The sequence below is a fragment of the Mustela putorius genome, unplaced genomic scaffold (assembly GCF_011764305.1).
Source record: "Mustela putorius furo isolate JIRA1106 unplaced genomic scaffold, ASM1176430v1.1 tig00003901_pilon_pilon_pilon, whole genome shotgun sequence".
In the NCBI taxonomy this organism is placed as follows: Eukaryota; Metazoa; Chordata; class Mammalia; order Carnivora; family Mustelidae; genus Mustela; species Mustela putorius.
The window spans coordinates 22,866,451-22,884,471 of NW_025422049.1; the positions used below are offsets into that span (position 1 = coordinate 22,866,451).

Sequence of the window (18,021 nt, forward strand, 5' to 3'; positions counted from 1 at the left end):
CAGCCCTCTAAAAGTTGTGTGATGTTATTACTATGATTTCTCTCTGTGAAACCACAAAGAAGAAGAAAATCATTAGGTAAAGAATTTTGAGCATGATTTTGATTCATATGCCCTTTCATTGCTCACAGTGCAAAATGTAGCTTTTAATTGATTCTTCTCTCCATTTCCCAAATAATATTTTTCACTGGAGAAAATTCAGGAATTGGAGGTCCGTGTCATCTGATGAACATATCTAGAACGGCAGCTTAGCCATCATTTACCAGGGAACCTTGGAAGGAGGAAGGAGGAATGGAGCAAGGTCCCAATCAGAGGGAAGCTTCTGGAGATTTTGTGTCAAAGGAAGCATTAAGGGTGAGTCAGAGCCCATGCACATTAAATTCAGTAGCAAGAACTTTTCTTCAGCCCTTCCCTCCCAACTATAACAGGAACCGATATATATACATATATGTACGTATGTAACAACTGTAACAGGAGACCTATAGGCGTATGATTGAGAGACAGAAATAATGTGAAAAAACTATATGGATTTGGATACATACAATTAAGCCACACACACATATACAATTTTTGTAGTGAAATTTCCAACCGGGTATATACTACCATGCTATAAAATCTTATGTCGGTTTTTTTTGGATTTCAGATTAATGTGTTTATTTCAAAATCAAATGCAATGTAGGAATGTGTATTTATTGAAAAATATTTTTGTATGAATTTTTTATCTTCACCGCAAGATGTATTTCCTTGATAATTTCATTTATATTCCCCAGATATACTTCCCTGTGCACAGTAATATATAGGTACATTTACATGAACATAAGTATTCTTCAAAATTTTGCCCACAATCTGTATATGCAATTCTCCATGTTATATACACACACACATATGGAAATATATGCACACACAAACATACATACAAGCATGTGTAATTGTTTTGTACATGTTTAATCTTATAAATTTGTAATGTATAGCTCTTATTTGAATTATTTCAGTGGACTTCAAATGATAATCTTTCCTTAATCAGATTTATATATATAATAGGATATTAAACATTTGCCTCTAAAACTCATTCCATGCATTTTCCCAAAATTTGCGTTCTTTATATGTGACATTTCTGTTTGGGATAGAGAAGGATTTTTTTCCCCCTTTAGCTTCCTTTTTATTTGTCCAATTAAGTTTGTAACAGAGTTAAAAGTTTTTCTTGGGTCACATATCTGGTTTTGAATGCCCCAGGTGTTCATGTCATGCTGACAGGGTACTCAAACAACCTTTTCCCCAGTGCCTTTGTCTTAAAGATGATTCTGGAGATGAAATCCCATTCCCCAGGCCTGGAGGCCTGGATAGGGGGCCACAAGGATACTACTGTCCTGGGGGTGGTGTGTGTGTCTCAACCAGAAGCAGAGGAAAAGCGACCTCCATGGAGGGAAGGAAATGATCATTTACAGGACTATTTTAAGCCAGAGGCACTTTACATGGTATCTCCAATAACCTTATTCAATTATTTTCCCCATTTATTTACACACGTAAAATTAGGTGTGAAGTTTTTTTCCATTGTGCCCTGAAGCCTTCGATGCTTTGAATGATGAATTCTCATTGGGCTAGTATTTGATGCAACTCTAAGTGTTTCTTGTTTTGTTTTCTGTTGTAGCTGTATTGTTTTTAAATGAAGAAAACCCATGAAAATTAAAGCAATTTCTGTACTATCAAAAGAAAAAAAAAGTTTGAAAAGATGGGAGTACATTTTTGCAAACAATATTACAGAATTCGTGCTACTGGGCTAGAAAATGGAGGACTTTTGTTTATCAGTGGAGAAAGGGGCGAACAATAACAAATAATTTACATAAAAAGCAAAATGCTTCTCCAGTACACATCTGGAAAGATGCCATACTGCATTAACTGAAGAAATGGCAACCTGGAGATGTTGTAATAAGTAAGTGAAAAAACCAATTTGTAGAAAATTACTTATGTGATTGCAAATTTTTAAAAGTGTGTATCTATAACCACATAACTACACAAATATTTTAAGGTAGGAGTACATGTTACATGAAGGGAAACACCTCTGGAAAACGTGTACCAATCTATTTACATTGGATGTCTTGTATATTTGTGAGTTGGGGTGAGGGGATCATACAGATGGAAGGTGCAGAATGATTTCATTTTCTAAGTATACATTTTAATGTTTAGCATTTTGCAATTAGGCAAATTTGTTGAGAGAAACACTTGAAAACATCTAATAGCCAATTCACAAGAAAAGTTCACATATACTTACCATGTTATGAAAATGTTCACATGATGCTGTTTAATTAGCAAATAGAAACTTCAGCTTTAGATTTAACCGTTTGTGTGTGTGTGTGTGTGTGTGTGTGTGTGTTTCTGTCTTACACTTCCTTTGCCCCCAAATGTCAGAGTTTTCTTCACCTCTCTAAGGGACTGAATTTTCTCTCTCAGGGCATGGAGATCCAGGAAGGGATTTGTGGGTAAAGAGTAGAAAATTCCAAAGAGTAGTGGAAAATTCCAGAGTGTTCTCATTAATGCACCGGAACCCAGGTGCCTCCCTCCTTCTTTATGCTTTGCAAAGCCTTCTGGTCTGAGACTTTCAGAACTATAGTTGTCTCTGACTGATGAGGGAGCAGGAGGCTGGCTGAGGACAGAGCAAAAGCTGGCGCCTTGCACCCCCTCTTCACCCGCTCCCCTCCGTAATATGTGTAGCATTCCTCAGACACCCCTGACTGCCATAAAACGATAAATAGTTAACTTGCAGGGATCGCAGTCCTGCAGAACAGGAATCTCCCTTGCTCTACAGATGTCCTAGAGACCTAAACAGGGAGGTTACCTTATCAATAGCACAAATTTCCAGAGGCAAATAACTCTCAGTTCCTGAAGCCCTAATGTCTCCCTCCCCACCATAAACTGGAGGAGGCTGAGGTAGAAGGGAATGTAAATGATAGCAGGATCATAACACCCCACCAAGAATCTCCCAACTATCTTGATGTTAGTGCCTGACCTAAAGACGGCATTGATCAAGCCATAAGGGCAAGGCCTCCCCGCGGCACCTTGTAGGCCCTCCTTAACATTTGAAAACTCTGTTGAAACCTCCCATCCCTTCCCCTCACCTTCCCCCAACCGCAAGGTATATAACATGCCTACCCTCACAACCTGGGGCAGCAGCTCTTCCTGCCCACGGGTCCTGTCCCCGTGCTTTAATAAACCACCATTTTGCACCAAAGATGTCTCAAGAATTCTTTCTTGGTCATCGGCTCCAGACCTCAGCCCACCAAACCTCATCTAGGTTCTAGAACTTCATCATTACCACAAGGGGCATCTACCTATACTGACTATATTTTTTGGTAAAGGAAAAGGTATGATTTGTTTCATTTTACTCTCATTATGGTGACTCACCAAACTCTGCTATTTCCTTTTTAGTTTCCAGGTCTGGTGTGTGTGTGTGTGTGTGTGTGTGTGTGTGTGTGTGTTGTTTTTGGTTTTCTTTTTGTCTTTTTGGTGGGGGAGGGTAAGTTTCTTTGTTTGTTATTATGTCTCTGGAATGAGCTGGAGATTGTTATGCCCCCCCCCAAAATGGGTCCGTGATTAAAGGAGCGAGACTGATATAAAGCGAAGGTCAAGCAAAGCTTGACTTACTTCTGTAAATTCTTACTTCCTTCCACGCCAAGCATCAAGAATCAAACTGACCAGCCAGGGCCGCGCCTCTTAGAGAGGGCGACCTTTCTCTGTTTCACAGACTAGCTTTTAAGGTCAAAGGCCATGCATCCGGGCCTGGCCACGCACAGGTGGCCAATGAGATTGTAATACACACGGGAAACTCCACAGTCATGTTAGGTCACACGTAAGTGAACAATTGAATTACAATTTACCCTATAGTAGACATTTGATCTAGCCTATCACCCTCATTAGAATTGGTACCCAAAAGGCTCCCAAAGGGCAGGCCCATACCCCTTGGTAGCTAGGGAGACAGTAAGCAACCCCCCACTGATCAGCTGTCTCCACCTGGCCTGACCCACCCTTGTATCTGGGCTTTGTTACCTGGGGCTGGTTTCCAACTTGTTTTTAAGTCAGTCCCCTGGGGGGAAGGGGAGCAGGGACAGTTTAAGGGTTAAACAACAAGATTGCTGTTTAACCTTAATGGAAGCCTCTGGTTAAATGGGTCCTTACAGAGATAATGCCAGTCATGTGATTATTTTCAGAACATTCTGTTATTTTGCTCTAACTTAAAAAAAAAAAAAAGTCCCACATATTGCAGTAAGAATTTAGCTAGGCTACATATGCATGGGCATGTCACTGCCATTCCATGGAGCTCAGCTGTAGTCTCTGTTTCTCCAGGTAACATCTGAATAACTCCAAACCAGCTCTGGCACCTCATTAAGCCACAGCAAACTTGCAAAGCTGATATCAGAGTCCCTTCGTGAGGAATCCATGACAGAACAGATGCAATGTAGCAAATCCAGAGCCTGCCCTATAGCTGGCACTCAGAGTTCTCTGGGTTGGCTGAATGAGGGAACAAGATGTGTTGCAGTGGATACAGAGCCTGGCATACAGAGTTCCCTGTTTGTAGCTGCAGATACCTGGGTCCCACCCCTCTTGATTCTAGTTGGCCTTTTCTGCAGGGCTGATTCAGTTGGAAACAGTTCCTTGGTAGGCTGGTAACAAATTTAGGGGACAGTAATTATATGAAGTAAAGCCTCCTCTGGCAGCCAATGCTCTCTTCTCCATGCCTCTAAGGAAGGGACTTCCTGTAAAGACTCCTTCTTGTTTGTGTGACGCTGACCAAGTGGTTTGTGGCCTGCTCTCACCTTCCTCAGCAGCCGTCACTGATCATCTCCAAACATCCAGCTCCAGACCCCACGGATTCTCTTCACAAGCAACCTGGGAGGATATTGGTGACGGGCCACTGCCTTCAGTCCACACCATGGGTGAGTTGGTCAGCATGAGGCCTTGGTCTCAGGTTTCCAGAGGGTATGAGGGGTTCTGGGTCCCTTTCTCCACCCACCGGACACCCAGCCAACCCCCATTAAAAGGAAGTGTGGAGAGGGGCCAGGCTACCTGTTCTCCACTCTCGAGGAAATGGGCTGTTGGGTCCTGACATTCCCATCCTGGTTCCACATGGAAAACCTCCTCTTCTGTGGAAGTGGTCATGGCTGATGTGAATTCCGCCCCATCCCCCCGACACACACTGGTTGAGGGGATAGACCTGACTTATATGATCCTCACGGGTCCAGAGTTTGGAGAGTGGGGAGGGTCTTCTAGGTTGGCTGAGTGGGAGGCAAAGGGGACGGGGGGTGGCGGTGGTGGTGGTGAAAACTAACATTCTTTGGATACATACTAGAGGTTGGGGAGGGGCATAGAACCCACCATTACCCCTGACTCTTACATCAACTATTCAGGGTAGATTATACTACCTCCATAGACATTTCTTGAGGTTTGCCTTATAGCCCAGCATATAACCAATTCTGGAATGTTCCATGTTGTAGTGGTTATGTGCACTGTTCCATGCCAATTAAGCAAATTTATTAATTTACTTAACTCTCATTTTAAAATCTCCACCTAGTAGAATTTATATCTGCCATTTTATGTCACTCAAGGAGGTGTTTTCCCCCTGTAATCGTGAATTTATCCATTTCTCCTTTTACGGTCATGTTTGCTTTGCATGTTTTGGCTCTGTGTTAAGACACACACACAAGTTTAGAATTCTGTATTAGTGGCTTCTTTTTGCATTGAAGCTTTCATCACAACAAAAGCTCCCTCTTTTCTCTAGTAATGTTTTTTATTTTTTCCTTGAAAGAGTACCTTTCCCTTTAGTAATATGGGTATACGAGCTTTCAGTAGGTTAGTGGGTAAATGGTATACATTTTGCCAACTTTTATTTTTATTTTCAAATTTTCTAAATCCTTAAATTTTGCATGTGTCTCCTTATGGAGAGTTTGATGGAATTTTTTCTTTCTAATCTTTCTAATCTTCTAATACCGATCTTTCTATTTGGAATATCCAGTCTGAAACTTTTAATGTAAATATAGATATAAATTGGTTTCTGTATACCATATTAACTGCACATTTATTTCTGCCTGTGGTAAGGCCCTTTTCCTCTCCTGTCCTTGAAATGATTTAATATTTTCTTTTAGAAGGAGATAGGGGTGGGGAGGGGCAGGGGGAGAGGGAGAGAGAGAATGGCTTGATCTCACAACCCTGAGATCATGACCCGAGCTGAAATGAAGAGTCAAACCCTTGGGACACCTGGGTGGCAACTCTTGGATTCGTCTCAGGTCATGATCTTTAGGTCATGACCTCAGGATTGTGTGACGGAGCTCTGAGTTGGGCTTCTTGCTCAGCGTGGAGTCTGCTTGAGATTATCTCCCTCTCCCTTCCACTCTGCCCCCCCATCTCTTCCTCTCTCTCTCTCTCAAATAAATGGATAAATAAAATCTTTTAAAAAGTTGGACCCCTTAACTGATGAAGCCACCCAGGCACTCCTTTATATATATATATATATATATATATATATATATATATATATATATATATATATATATATATATAAATTGTTACCTCTTTTGGCTGGGCAGTTAAACATTCTATAGCCATTCTTGTAGCATTTACCCTTAAGAGTATAATGTATTTTTGGAATACTATGCAGCCATCAAAAGAAAAGAAATGAAATCTTGCCATTTATGAAAACATGGATGGAAGTAAAGGGTATCATGTTTAGTGAAATAAGTCAACTGGAGAAAGACAACTATTATATTATCTCCCTGATATGAGAAAGTGGAGATGCTCCATGGGGAGTTTGGGGGGGGTAGGAAAGGAATAAATGAAACAAGATGGGATTGGGGGGGAGACAAAACATAAATGACTCTTAACCTCACAAAACAAACTGAGGGTTGCTGAGGGGAGGGGGTTTGGGAGAAGGGGGTGGGGTTATGGACATTGGGGAGGGTATGTGCTATGGTGAGTGTTGTGAAGTGTGTAAACCTGGCGATTCACAGACCTGTAACCCTGGGGATAAAAATACATTATATGTTTATAAAAGAATTTTAAAAATGGAGAAAAAAAAAACTAAAAAAAAAAAATCCATTGGGACTTGAAGCCATCGAATTGTAAAGTTAAGACTTCAAAATCATCTTGTCTGGTGATTTTCAACTTTTTTTTTAATTAAATTAATTTATTTGCTTTCAGAAAAACAGTATTCATTATTTTTCACCACACCCAGTGCTCCATGCAATCCATGCTCTCTCTAATACCCACCACCTGGTACCCCAACCTCCCACCCCCCTGCCACTTCAAGCCCCTGAGTTGTTTTTCAGAGTCCATAGTCTCTCATGATTCACCTCCCCTTCCAATTTACCCCTACTCCCTTCTCCTCTCTAATACCCCTTGTCCTCCATGATATTTGTTATGCTCCACAAATAAGTGAAACCATATGATAGTTGACTCTCTCTGCTTGACTTATTTCACTCAGCATAATCTTTTCCAGTCCCATCCATGTTGCTACAAAAGTTGGGTATTCATCCTTTCTGATGGAGGCATAATACTCCATAGTGTATATGGACCACATCTTCCTTATCCATTCGTCCGTTGAAGGGCATCTTGGTTATTTCCACAGTTTGGCGACCGTGGCCATTGCTGCTATAAACATTGGGGTACAGATGGCCCTTCTTTTCACGACATCTGTATCTTTGGGGTAAATACCCAGGAGTGCAATTGCAGGGTCATAGGGGAGTTCTATTTTTAATTTCTTGAGGAATCTCCACGCTGTTATCCAAAGAGGCTGCACCAACTTGCATTCCCACCAACAGTGGAAGAGGGTTCCCCTTTCTCCACATCCTCTCCAACACATGCTGTTTCCTGTTTTGTTAATTTTGGCCATTCTAAATGGTGTAAGGTGATATCTCAATGTGGTTTTAATTTGAATCTCCCTGAGGGCTAGTGATGATGAACATTTTTTCATGTGTCTGATTGCCATTTGTATGTCTTCACTGGAGAAGTGTCTGTTCATATCTTCTGCCCATTTTTTGATATGTTTGCCTGTTTCGTGTGTGTTGAGTTTGAGGAGTTCATTATAGATCCTGGATATCAACTTTGATTATGCATTATAACAAGCTTTGGAGTTAAAACACATACACCTGTGTCTCAAGTATTTAAAAAAAAAAAACCTATAATTATTTTTTTTTCCTTTTCACGGTCTTATGTAAATTACTTCTTTAAAGCTCTTCAGACAGTGAAGGAACCTTGGAACACTTTGATTCCACTCACGCCCTCCCAGTGTTTTGCCATGAATTTGCCATGAATTGGTGTGTATATTTAAACCCCTAGAAGAAATTAGTGTCCTGGTGCTACATAGTCAATACTCATTTAGACTGGCCTACATATTCACAAATGTTACTAGTCTTTCTTTCCTGCATCTTGGTGCCTCAATCTGGGATCGTATTTCTTCTACCTGAAGAACCTTTAATACTTCTTTTAGTTTGAGACTTCTGGTCACAAATTTCCCGAGTTGTTCTACATTAATGCCACTGTGAAATGCACATCTTTTCCTTAGGAATGTTTTCCCTTAAAGCATCCTTTGTCTCATATTAGTGCTGTTATACTGACTTGACCATCCTGCTACTTTGTGAAAGTTCTCAAGCAAGATTGCTTCAAATGCCACTTCTCCACGTTGCCCTCTCCTTCATTCCAGGACTCAAATGAAGCATGTGTTAGATATGCTCTCTACATCTCCCTTAATTATCTCCTTCTCTCTTTTGGTATTCTCCATATTGTGTCTCTCCTGGCTTTTCTGGATACTGTCATTGGATCTAACTTTCACTTCTCTAATTCTTTCTTCAGGCAGGAACTCACCGTTGACCCTTGAACCATAGCACCAAACTTTCAGGGTGAATTTTGTTATCCCCCTAGGGCAGAGGAGGGAACTGTGAGTTAGAGATGACAGGCAACTTGTCCCAGGTCACCCAGCCTGAAAATGGCAGAGCAAGGGCTAATGTCACAGATTAAACCCTAGGCCCAAACCATTTCTTCTGTGCTTGTGTTCTTCTTGGCTGCAAGTGCTCCCCACCTCTCATCTTCCACAAAATGGAACCACAGAGAAGTTTGTCAACCTCTTTGGCACTGTGATCTATTTGATTTTAGATGATAAAGTCAGTGATGTTTCTTCACAACCCATGATATTTCCCCAGAACCGTTTGTGGTATGGGGACCACTGATGTGTTGTTCTCAATTTCAGGACATAATGATGTGGGTAACCCCTTAAAAAGAAGAACAAGATGCTGGGGTATTTACCGAAGGAGATACAACAACTGGTCTGAACAAATTAGTTCTGGCATTCATCCTTCATCCCACCAGCAACAAGATGGAGATCCAGCAACAAATGGCGCTCACATGAGCACCCGAGTGAGATAGTAAGTGACCAGTCAGCATAGCTGAAATGTACCAGCCAGTGGAGTACATAGGCCTGAGGTAGAATATGTCATTCTCTTCTCCAACCTAGAAGAGTGAAGAATGATAGAATCAGGTTAATGGTTGAGCAAACTTTATTGTACCCTGGTATCAGTGGGCAAATGTGTAATGGAAGACTTTCTGAGCACGTGTGGCCTACTTCCTTCTCTCCACTTCCCCTCAGCGCTCCCTATGCTGTTCCACCATGTCATCGGAGAGGCAATTCTCAGAAACAAGACCAAACCCAGACTAACATGGAGGGAGAGCAAAAGCCTCCAGAGAGAAGAATGGAGCAGGAGAAGCAGGATGAGACCACAGGGAAATGGTTCAAGATCATTGTGAGTATCCTGGCAAAGTGGACTGAATACATAGAAGAAGGTGAACAGAGGGAACTGTGTTGGACTCATGCAGAGATGCTAGATACTTTTCTGGGGGCAGAGGAGTGGGTAATCGGCATTTTTTACTACTAGCATTGTCACATTTTCGACATCACATATGTTAATATCCTAGTTAATACCCTAGATCAAGTAAGGGCAGATTCAGAAAAGCAGTATAAAGCGAACAGACTGACTACAGGGAGAATCAGGTAAGTTGACTAAGAGCAGAGGAAACTACAGAGCAGAGGAAACTACAGCCAAGGAGATGGAGCAACTCCACACTGGAAGGCTCAGTTTAGCTCTAGCTGAGTGTGGGAGGAGGTTGAGTCTCTGGGGTCCCTGCTGAAGAAGTAGGAGTCTCTGGGATCCCTGTTGGAGAAGCAGGCTGAGGCATCATCCTGCCTTGAGCTAGGATCACTTGGGACTTTATAAAAGGAAGTATATGTTAAACATCTTAAGTTGATTATTTGAAGAAAGGTGTTTGAATGGAAAGAAAGGTTATTTAGGAAATGCATGTCTGGTACAAAAGTTTGCAATGATGGATAACATCTTATTATAAGAAATTATTCCATAGCCCCCCCCCCGCCCAAAAAAGGTATGAAAGCAGGACATGGTTGGGTCTTATCTTAACCTTGGATTCCATTGTGTCAATCAATCTCTTCTCCCAACTTTTCTCCCATCTCTGGATCCTAGATTCCATTCGGCATCAAATATGATGAGAAGTGGCTGCTGGATCTGATTCAGGGACAATGCAGTGTCCCCTTCACCCCAGTTGAGGTAAGAGAAAACAGTGAAGCAGATGAGAAGAAACAGGGCAGATGAGTAGTGGCTGGGGTCTCATTTTTTTTTTCTCTTGCCATTATCCCTATAGTTTCACTATGAGAGAATGCAGGCCCAGTTTTTTGTTGAGGATGCCAGCGTTGCGTTTGCACTGAAGAATGTCAATGGCAAGATCTGGGATGAGGCTAATGAAAGGGTGAGTGTCAAGGGCGTGACTGGGGCTAGTTAGGGGTAAGAGGGGCGGGAGAGGGGCAAGGTCTTGTGTCAGATTTCCTGGTACTTACCCAGCCCCTCTTGGGTTCCCTACAGATCTCTATCTTTATCTACCCCTCTGACACACCCCACTCTGTGCAGAAGGAGCTGAAGTCAGTAAAGGTGGAGCAGACAAAGGTAATGCTGACTCAAGACTAGTTGTGCACCCACATCCAGGCCCACATCTTCTTCAAATACCTATTGCACCCCATCTCCACCTCAAACACTCAGAGCCACTGAGCCCATCTCTAACTCTGCAGCTGACCATGAACAAATGATATGGAGGCTCCCAGCAATCCCTTAACATCCAGAGAGTCTGCTTTGCCCCTGGTATGTCTACATCAGTGATTCCAGGGCAAGCGAGGGCAGAGGAGCCTGTCTGGAAAGGAGACTTAGCGATGGTAACGTGGGGAGGGCCTGGTGCTGGAGCTGTACCAGCTGGGCCTTTCTCAGCCCTCTGATTCCCTCCTCTTGGCTTCTCGGAGACTTGATCACCCATGATATTGAAATGGTACCAAAGCCTAGACACAGCATGGCTGCCTCCCTGAAGACCCATGAGAAGAATATGCCTGAGATGAGGACTCAGAGCCAGTGCCGAGACTGGTGGTCAAAGTGGGAGAGATTAGGTAGAAGAGGCAGACTGGTCTCAGATATCCGCTGTGGGGGTCCTCACTCTTTTTCCTCACCATAGCTTTTACCCTCGAACCTGAGAAACAAGACACCCTGCCAGCTGGATGGCCTGTCTGACACTGTGCAGAATGCCACTGACATTAAGAACTTGAACCTCTCCAACAGTGAGGTGAGGTGTGGTACCCAGATCCTTCTCTGAAAGGAGAGTGAGAGTGCTCATGGGATGGTGACAAGAGTCAGGGAAGTGGATTTGTTGGAAAAGGGAAGGGCTGGGTGTGCAGGGTCATCCTGGCCATCTTTCTCTGCTCCATGTGCTTCCTCCCCATAATTATAGGTGATGTCTTTAGAGGAGCTGGACGAGGGCAAAAGTCTGCAGCCAGAAGAGATGACTGCCGACAGAAGCACCCTGTGCACCGCCTTCCCTGATAAATCAACCAACATATGGTCAGTTGTACACTGTGTCACCCCGTGGGACTCTGAACTATGCTTGACGGTTCCTGTTTGGAGGAGGCAGCAGCTCTGTTCCTTTGTGTATGTGTGGGGTGGGGGACCAGAGTCCTATGCTCTCCTCTTTGTGTCCCTCACCTGTGCTTGGACATCTCCTTCCTTTCGTCTGACCTGCTCACCAGTTTGTCTGGTCTGAGGTCCCTTTGCACGTTGTCTGAACCCAGCCTTCCCTAGGATGCCCTCCCCAAAGCGTGATCCACGAAGCAGGGCTCCCCTTCCTCACTAGGACGAGGGTGACCACCTTGAACCACATGCTGTGACCTGGACTGACAAGGGTCCTCCCACCCAGGGCCTCATGCTGAGACAGGACTTCCTGCCTCCCTGCCAAGACAGGGCTTCCCTCCCTTGTTCTGAGAGGGACTCTCCTTTTTCTGAACCAAATGTGTCCCCCCTCCAATTCCAGGCTGAGGGCCGAGGTTCTGCGGGTCTGCCATCATGACATCCATTCCTCTGACTCAGGGCCAGGAGCTTGGCCCTCTGTAAGAGAAACCAGGGTTCCCTGAGTCTGAGGGCCAGAAGTAGGTGACTGCCAGTGAAGAGAGGGCTTCCTGAGGCAGGAATGGAAGGCAGAGGGCAGAGGTGCTTGAGAGGGCAGAAGACAGGCCTCTCAGAGGCACTGCCCCCTCCCCTCCCTCCACAAGGCACATCATCCTGACTGGTCCTTCAGAGTAGCCCTGGGTAGCCCGATATGGTTATGATCCTTCAGGCAAAGAACCAACTGGGACAGGCACAGGTGCACTGGGGCCAACGGAAGGGAAGGCAGTAATCATAAGAGGGAACCACAGACCCTCAGCTCCTTGCTGACCTGGGGCTTGACCCTCTACTCCTTCTGGGGTAGTTCTCCTGCCCCCATGGCTGCCTCGTTCCCCATGTCCAGCTCAGACTGAGCTCACGCAGGTGACAAAGTTTGAAAGTTTCATCCAGCATGCAGTGGGCCCCCAGGCTAACACCTACCTGTTTTCCATTCTTACCTTGGGTGCCAGGGCCAGCCAGGGCAGATGAGGGAAAGGACTGTAGTTAGGGAGCCATTTCCTCCTTCTCCTCTCTTCCTCCCTGACCCCCCCACCAGGTTAGAGCTGCTTTTTTTCCCCCTTCCCTTTGCTTTGTTTTCTCTGCCTCCTTTATCTCTACTCCCCTATGTCTCTCTCATCTCTCCTTTCCTACCTTCACTCCCTCTTCTGTCTTCATCCCCCTCCCTCTCCTTCCTTGCCTCCTGGGTTTTGTCCCAGTCACCTCCCCGCCCCAGCATCCTGGGCCACCCCTGGGGGGTGTCATGGCCCTACAGAATGCTGGACCCCTAGTGAGGTAGCAGAGTCCTCGTCTCCCACCCCATTGCCTCTTCTCTCTGGAGCCTTTGGTGGGGACCGGAAGGAAGGAAGGGAGCAAGAAAGTGGAAAGCAGCCCTGAAGCCTGGGCTTCAACTGTTGCTTCTGGTGGCACTGGAGATGGGATTCAGGACAGTCTATGTGGGATCCACCCAGTGGGAGGGGGAGGAAGGGGTGGAGCAGAGGAATGGAATCAGAGAGAGAGGGAAAAGAGAGTATGTGCTTTCCCACTAGGTCCATCTGCAAGGGAGGAGCCAAAGGCGCTGGAAGGCTGAGACACTGCAGTGTAGGTGGGACATACTGGGCTGTGTGTCAGGTGTAACTGTGCTTGCTCCCATGATGAGGGACTCCTGCAAAGTTTCACCGACTATTCTGTTTTGTCTGGATTTCTGCAGCTCCATCCTGGAATTGTTTCCCAAGTTATTACGCCTGGTAGGTGTATTTCTTGATTATTGACTTCTCTACTGGCACTGATGCTGCCCCAAACCAGCCCTGAAGCCATTTAGGTCTTGCAGAAGTTACAATCTTCATGACCCTTAAACATCATGGAGGTCCAGATCCACGTGGGAACCCAACAAGGGCTCTATATCTTCTTCAACCACGTTCTCCAGGGGCATCAGGAACCCCAAGACTGTGATCCCAAATGTAGTCTTGCCCATGTAATTTCCAGGGCCCTTTTGCAACTGTCCTCTGACCCTCACCCTTCCCGAGGCCCATGCTTTCCCTGACTGTCCAGCACTAGCTCCTGGTCTGCACTGCCAACTCCCTCTTCCTTTCCCCAGGATAGCCAGGAGTCACCTTCACCAACCAGCGTTGGTATTGCAGCCCACAAGTGGTTACCAACCTGCAGGGTAAGGAGGGCAGATCAAGCAGGGTTTTGGGTAGTGCACAACTGTGGTCCTGAGGACTGTTGTGATTTCAGGGAAGCTTCTTTGGATCTGATGCACTGAAGCGTCTAGTCCTGCAATTCCTGCAGCAGTGAGTACTCCTGGGAATCTGGGGAAGGGGATGGCTAGGACGGGGTGGGGGGCACCCAAGCTCAGGACTGCTGACTCGGTCTTGATATCTCATCTGGGGTCCAGACCACAGAGATAGACTGCTGTCATTACTCTCCCACAGTTACTACTTGATCTACGACTCCAGAGACCGTCAGGGTCTCCTCGGTGCCTACCACGAAGAGGCCTGCTTCTCCCTGGCCATTCCCTTCAGCCCTGAGGACCCAGGCCCGTGAGTAGCAAAGCTCAGTCTCTGTTCCTGGGCCCTGTGGCTCCCCAGCAGACACAGGGCAGCTCCTGGAATCACCCACACTGGCCACACCACCACCTCCTTTTCCTCTTTCTCTGCTAGAAGCAGCTTGTGCGAGTACTTCAAGGAAAGCAGGAATATGAAGAAGCTCAAGGACCCCTGTGCGTGTGTGATGGGGAAGACTGGGCAGGGAAAGGGGGTGTGCAGGGGTAATTACAGGGCCCAGGGTGTGGCAACCCCTGACCTTTGCTTGTTTCTCCTCCCCCCATAGCCCTGCGTGTTCAGCTGCTGAAGCATACAAAATGTGATGTCATGCGCTCCCTCTGTGTACTGCCCAAAACTCAGCATGACCTCAGCTCCTTCGTGGTGGACATGTGGTTCCAGACGGTGAGCACCTCCTTCATCCCAAGGGCAGACCCAGAAAGCCATGGGTGGGTAGGAAGTTTAGGTGACTTAGCACCTGGGCTCTTCCCTTTCAGGAGAGGATGCTCTGCTTCTCTGTCAACGGGGTGTTCAAGGAAGGTGCGTGTGTACATAAACTCCTCCCCAGATGCTCCTCTGCTCTCTCCCCGCTGGCTGGGCTCCCTCTCAAAACTCTCCTAGCTTACCTGGTGCCTTCCTTTCTCTTCCTATTCCCGCTGTGTTCTCCCATCTCCACTCTGCCCTCAGATCATCCTGGTCTGAATTAGGTCTATGCCTGCCTGCCCTACACCACTGGGGCATTAGAGACACAATCTGTGGAGTTGGACAGTTCTGACCCTAGATCCTTACTCTGTGACCTTGGGCTCCTAACCTATAAGTTTACTCAAATGTTAATGGAACTAATGATGTCCATCTCTTGAGCAGCTGTGAGAAATGCATCAAATGCACTTTTGAAGTGGTTTTCACTGGTCCCAGCACATGGTAGGGTCCCTGTCACTCGGAATAGATTGCCTTCCCCATTCAGAACACCCTGAGCTCCCCAGAGAACAACTGTCCCCTTCAGCATGAATGTCAAGTCAGACCGTGACTGGGGAGTGCTATGTGAGTATGTAAAGCATGTTGGAATGCTAAGGGGGTATTGTTTGTTGCTCGTTGTTAAAGTGGAAGGCATGTCTCAGGATTCTGTTCGTGCCTTCACTCGGACCTTCATTGCTACTCCTATCAGCAATTACAGGTGAGTGCTTTGTTGTGGGTGGAACACCCAGTTCAGTATGAGTTCTGGGGTATGTGAATGGGGAGGTACAGTCTTTGGGGTGTTGCACAATTGTGAAAAGCCAACAGGTATAACCAAGGAATCGTGTCTCCTAGTGATTAAGAGCACCGGCTCTGGAATCAGATTATGGGTTCTTTCCCTGATCCCAACACTCACTAGCTTTGTGACTTTTGTCAAGTCACATGATCTCTTTGTGACACAGTGACTTCCTCTGAAAAATGGATATTAGACTGTCCACTCTTTGGCAGTGTAAATATGGGTGTAAATTTGCCTGTGGTTTGGGGATAAACCTATAAATGTAGTGAAATTGGTTAGACAGTCTCTCCAAAGGTTGGCTCTGTGAAGTGTGAAGGAAAAGTAGAGGTATCAGCCAAGGAACCTGGGTGGCAGGCACAGTAGGGGTATGGAAAGAACTTGCTTGCTGAGTGGCAGTGGGAGCAGGATCATTGTTGGGGCGTGGGGTTGACAATCTGTCCAATTTCTAAGGTCCCATATTTTTACCCTTCAGTCTATGCATCGTGAATGATGATCTGTTTGTGAGGGACGCCAGCCCCAAGGAGAACCAGAGCACATCCTCTGTCCCAGTGCCCACACCCTCCTGCAGCTCCTGGCCCACCCTTTGCCAGAAGCAGCAGGAAATGGGGCAGACTTTCTCCACCCAGTCTGGGATGAATCTCCAGTGGTCTCAGAAGTAAGTGCTGGGGGTGCATGGGGATAGGAGGGAGCTGGGAGGAACCAAGATTGAATCATGTCAACTTGCAGGTAATTTGTTCACTCACTACTTATAAGATAAGCAGGTTTTTTTAAAAAAATTATTTGTACATTTACTTACTTACTTAGTTTTAGCTAGCCCACTTTTCTTTTCTTTTTTAACAGTTGTTCATTACTTTCCTAAAAATCCATGGACCTGTACCTTTATTGGCAGACATTTTGGTTTCAGGAGTTTTTCCCAGTACGCACTGTGCCACAGGGCTCATTCCATTGCCTAAGTTGTGATAAATGTGGTGGTGTGCTCCTTTTGCATAGACTGGGACATGGTACTGTGCAGTCAGATTGTCTCTGGCTTTAGTTTTAATGGATGTCACCTGTGCTTTCTCCACACTAGGTAACTTCATGACAGCCACTGGGACTATATTGGTTCTCACACAGTGCAAGGTGAGGTTCAGGAATTCAGTCCAAATGAACCCAAACTGGGTGGCCTGGGGAGGAGACTCAGGGTTCCTGGCTCTGCTGATCTCCCAACTCCCTCTCCTCACTTCCTCCAGGCCAAGCACATGATCCCAGAGGAGACCCTCACCCAGACTCCTCCAGGATCCTGAGAACACAGTCCTGACAAGAAACTGTTTTTGTAGTCATCTTCATCTTCATCATCTTTGTTATCTTTTTTCTCTAGCCTGAGTTAATTTCTGACTGAGCGGGAGGTTTGCTGGGAGCTGGGAAGCCAACGTTTAACTGACGCTAATCTGCTCAAAGACCAACTGTGTAGTTTCCCACTCAGGATCCCTGATTCTCTTCTTAATAAATAGTGGCATTGCATGTTATGTTGAATCTCTGAAAAATCCATCCAACGCCTGTATTTTGATCACTGGTCTATAGAGAAAGAAAAGGAGACACAAAGAGGGTCAGTGACTCTTGGAGAATAGTAGGGTAGAGACTCAAATGCTTAGACTTCTCTTTAAAGCCCAGGCTGTGTGTGTGCCCCATGGCTGTGTGGCTACCAGGGTGGGGGATGTTCTCTTATTCTATTATAAATGGGGATAGTGTTCTGTGCCCCTAGTGCATTAGTCAAATGTTTTTAGGCAGAGAACAATAGAACTGTTTTTTCAGAACTGTTTTTTTTCTGAAAATAAATAAATTGAAAAAATTAAAAAGAAAAAGAATAGTGTTACATTCTTTTTTAATTTATTTTTTTATTTTCAGCATAACAGTATTCATTATTTTTGCACCACACCCAGTGCTCCATGCAATCCGTGCCCTCTATAATACCCACCACCTGGTACCCCGTCCTCCCACCCCCTGCCTCTTCAAAACCCTCAGATTGTTTTTCAGTGTCCATAGTCTCTCATAGTGTTACATTCTTAGCCATATATATCTATTGAAAAGAAACCTATTTGAAGAAAGGCAGCATTAAAAAGCACATGAAAGGTGCGCCTGGGTGGCTCAGTGGGTTAAGCCGCTGCCTTCGGCTCAGGTCATGATCCCAGGGTCCTGGGATCGAGCCCCGCATCGGGCTCTCTGCTCAGCAGGGAGCCTACTTCCTCCTCTCTCTCTG

General features: G+C 45.4%; 1 protein-coding gene across 1 annotated transcript; it reads left to right on the forward strand.

Annotated features, from left to right (window-relative positions):
• Positions 1-4,544: 4,544 nt before the first annotated feature.
• NXF3 (nuclear RNA export factor 3) lies at positions 4,545-17,569 on the forward strand. The gene is made up of 19 exons (XM_045068329.1): positions 4,545-4,925; positions 9,227-9,401; positions 9,623-9,776; positions 10,509-10,592; positions 10,687-10,791; positions 10,905-10,985; positions 11,539-11,646; positions 11,812-11,921; positions 13,705-13,741; positions 14,092-14,160; positions 14,232-14,287; positions 14,429-14,536; positions 14,657-14,715; positions 14,826-14,941; positions 15,034-15,076; positions 15,638-15,710; positions 16,258-16,440; positions 16,855-16,904; positions 17,015-17,569. The coding sequence occupies exons 1-18, from the start codon at positions 4,724-4,726 to the stop codon at positions 16,856-16,858; spliced, it is 1,767 nt and encodes a 588-aa protein (XP_044924264.1). The 5' UTR covers positions 4,545-4,723; the 3' UTR covers positions 16,859-16,904; positions 17,015-17,569.
• The last annotated feature ends 452 nt before the right edge of the window (positions 17,570-18,021 follow it).

Coding starts and splice junctions, on each gene's coding strand:
- NXF3 (XM_045068329.1), top strand. CDS start 4,724: ATGCCTCTAAGGAAGGGACTTCCTGTAAAGACTCCTTCTTGTTTGTGT. Junction 14,161..14,231: donor AGTGGTTACCAACCTGCAGG/GTAAGGAGGGCA, acceptor TTGTGATTTCAG/GGAAGCTTCTTTGGATCTGA. Junction 14,288..14,428: donor GTCCTGCAATTCCTGCAGCA/GTGAGTACTCCT, acceptor ACTCTCCCACAG/TTACTACTTGATCTACGACT.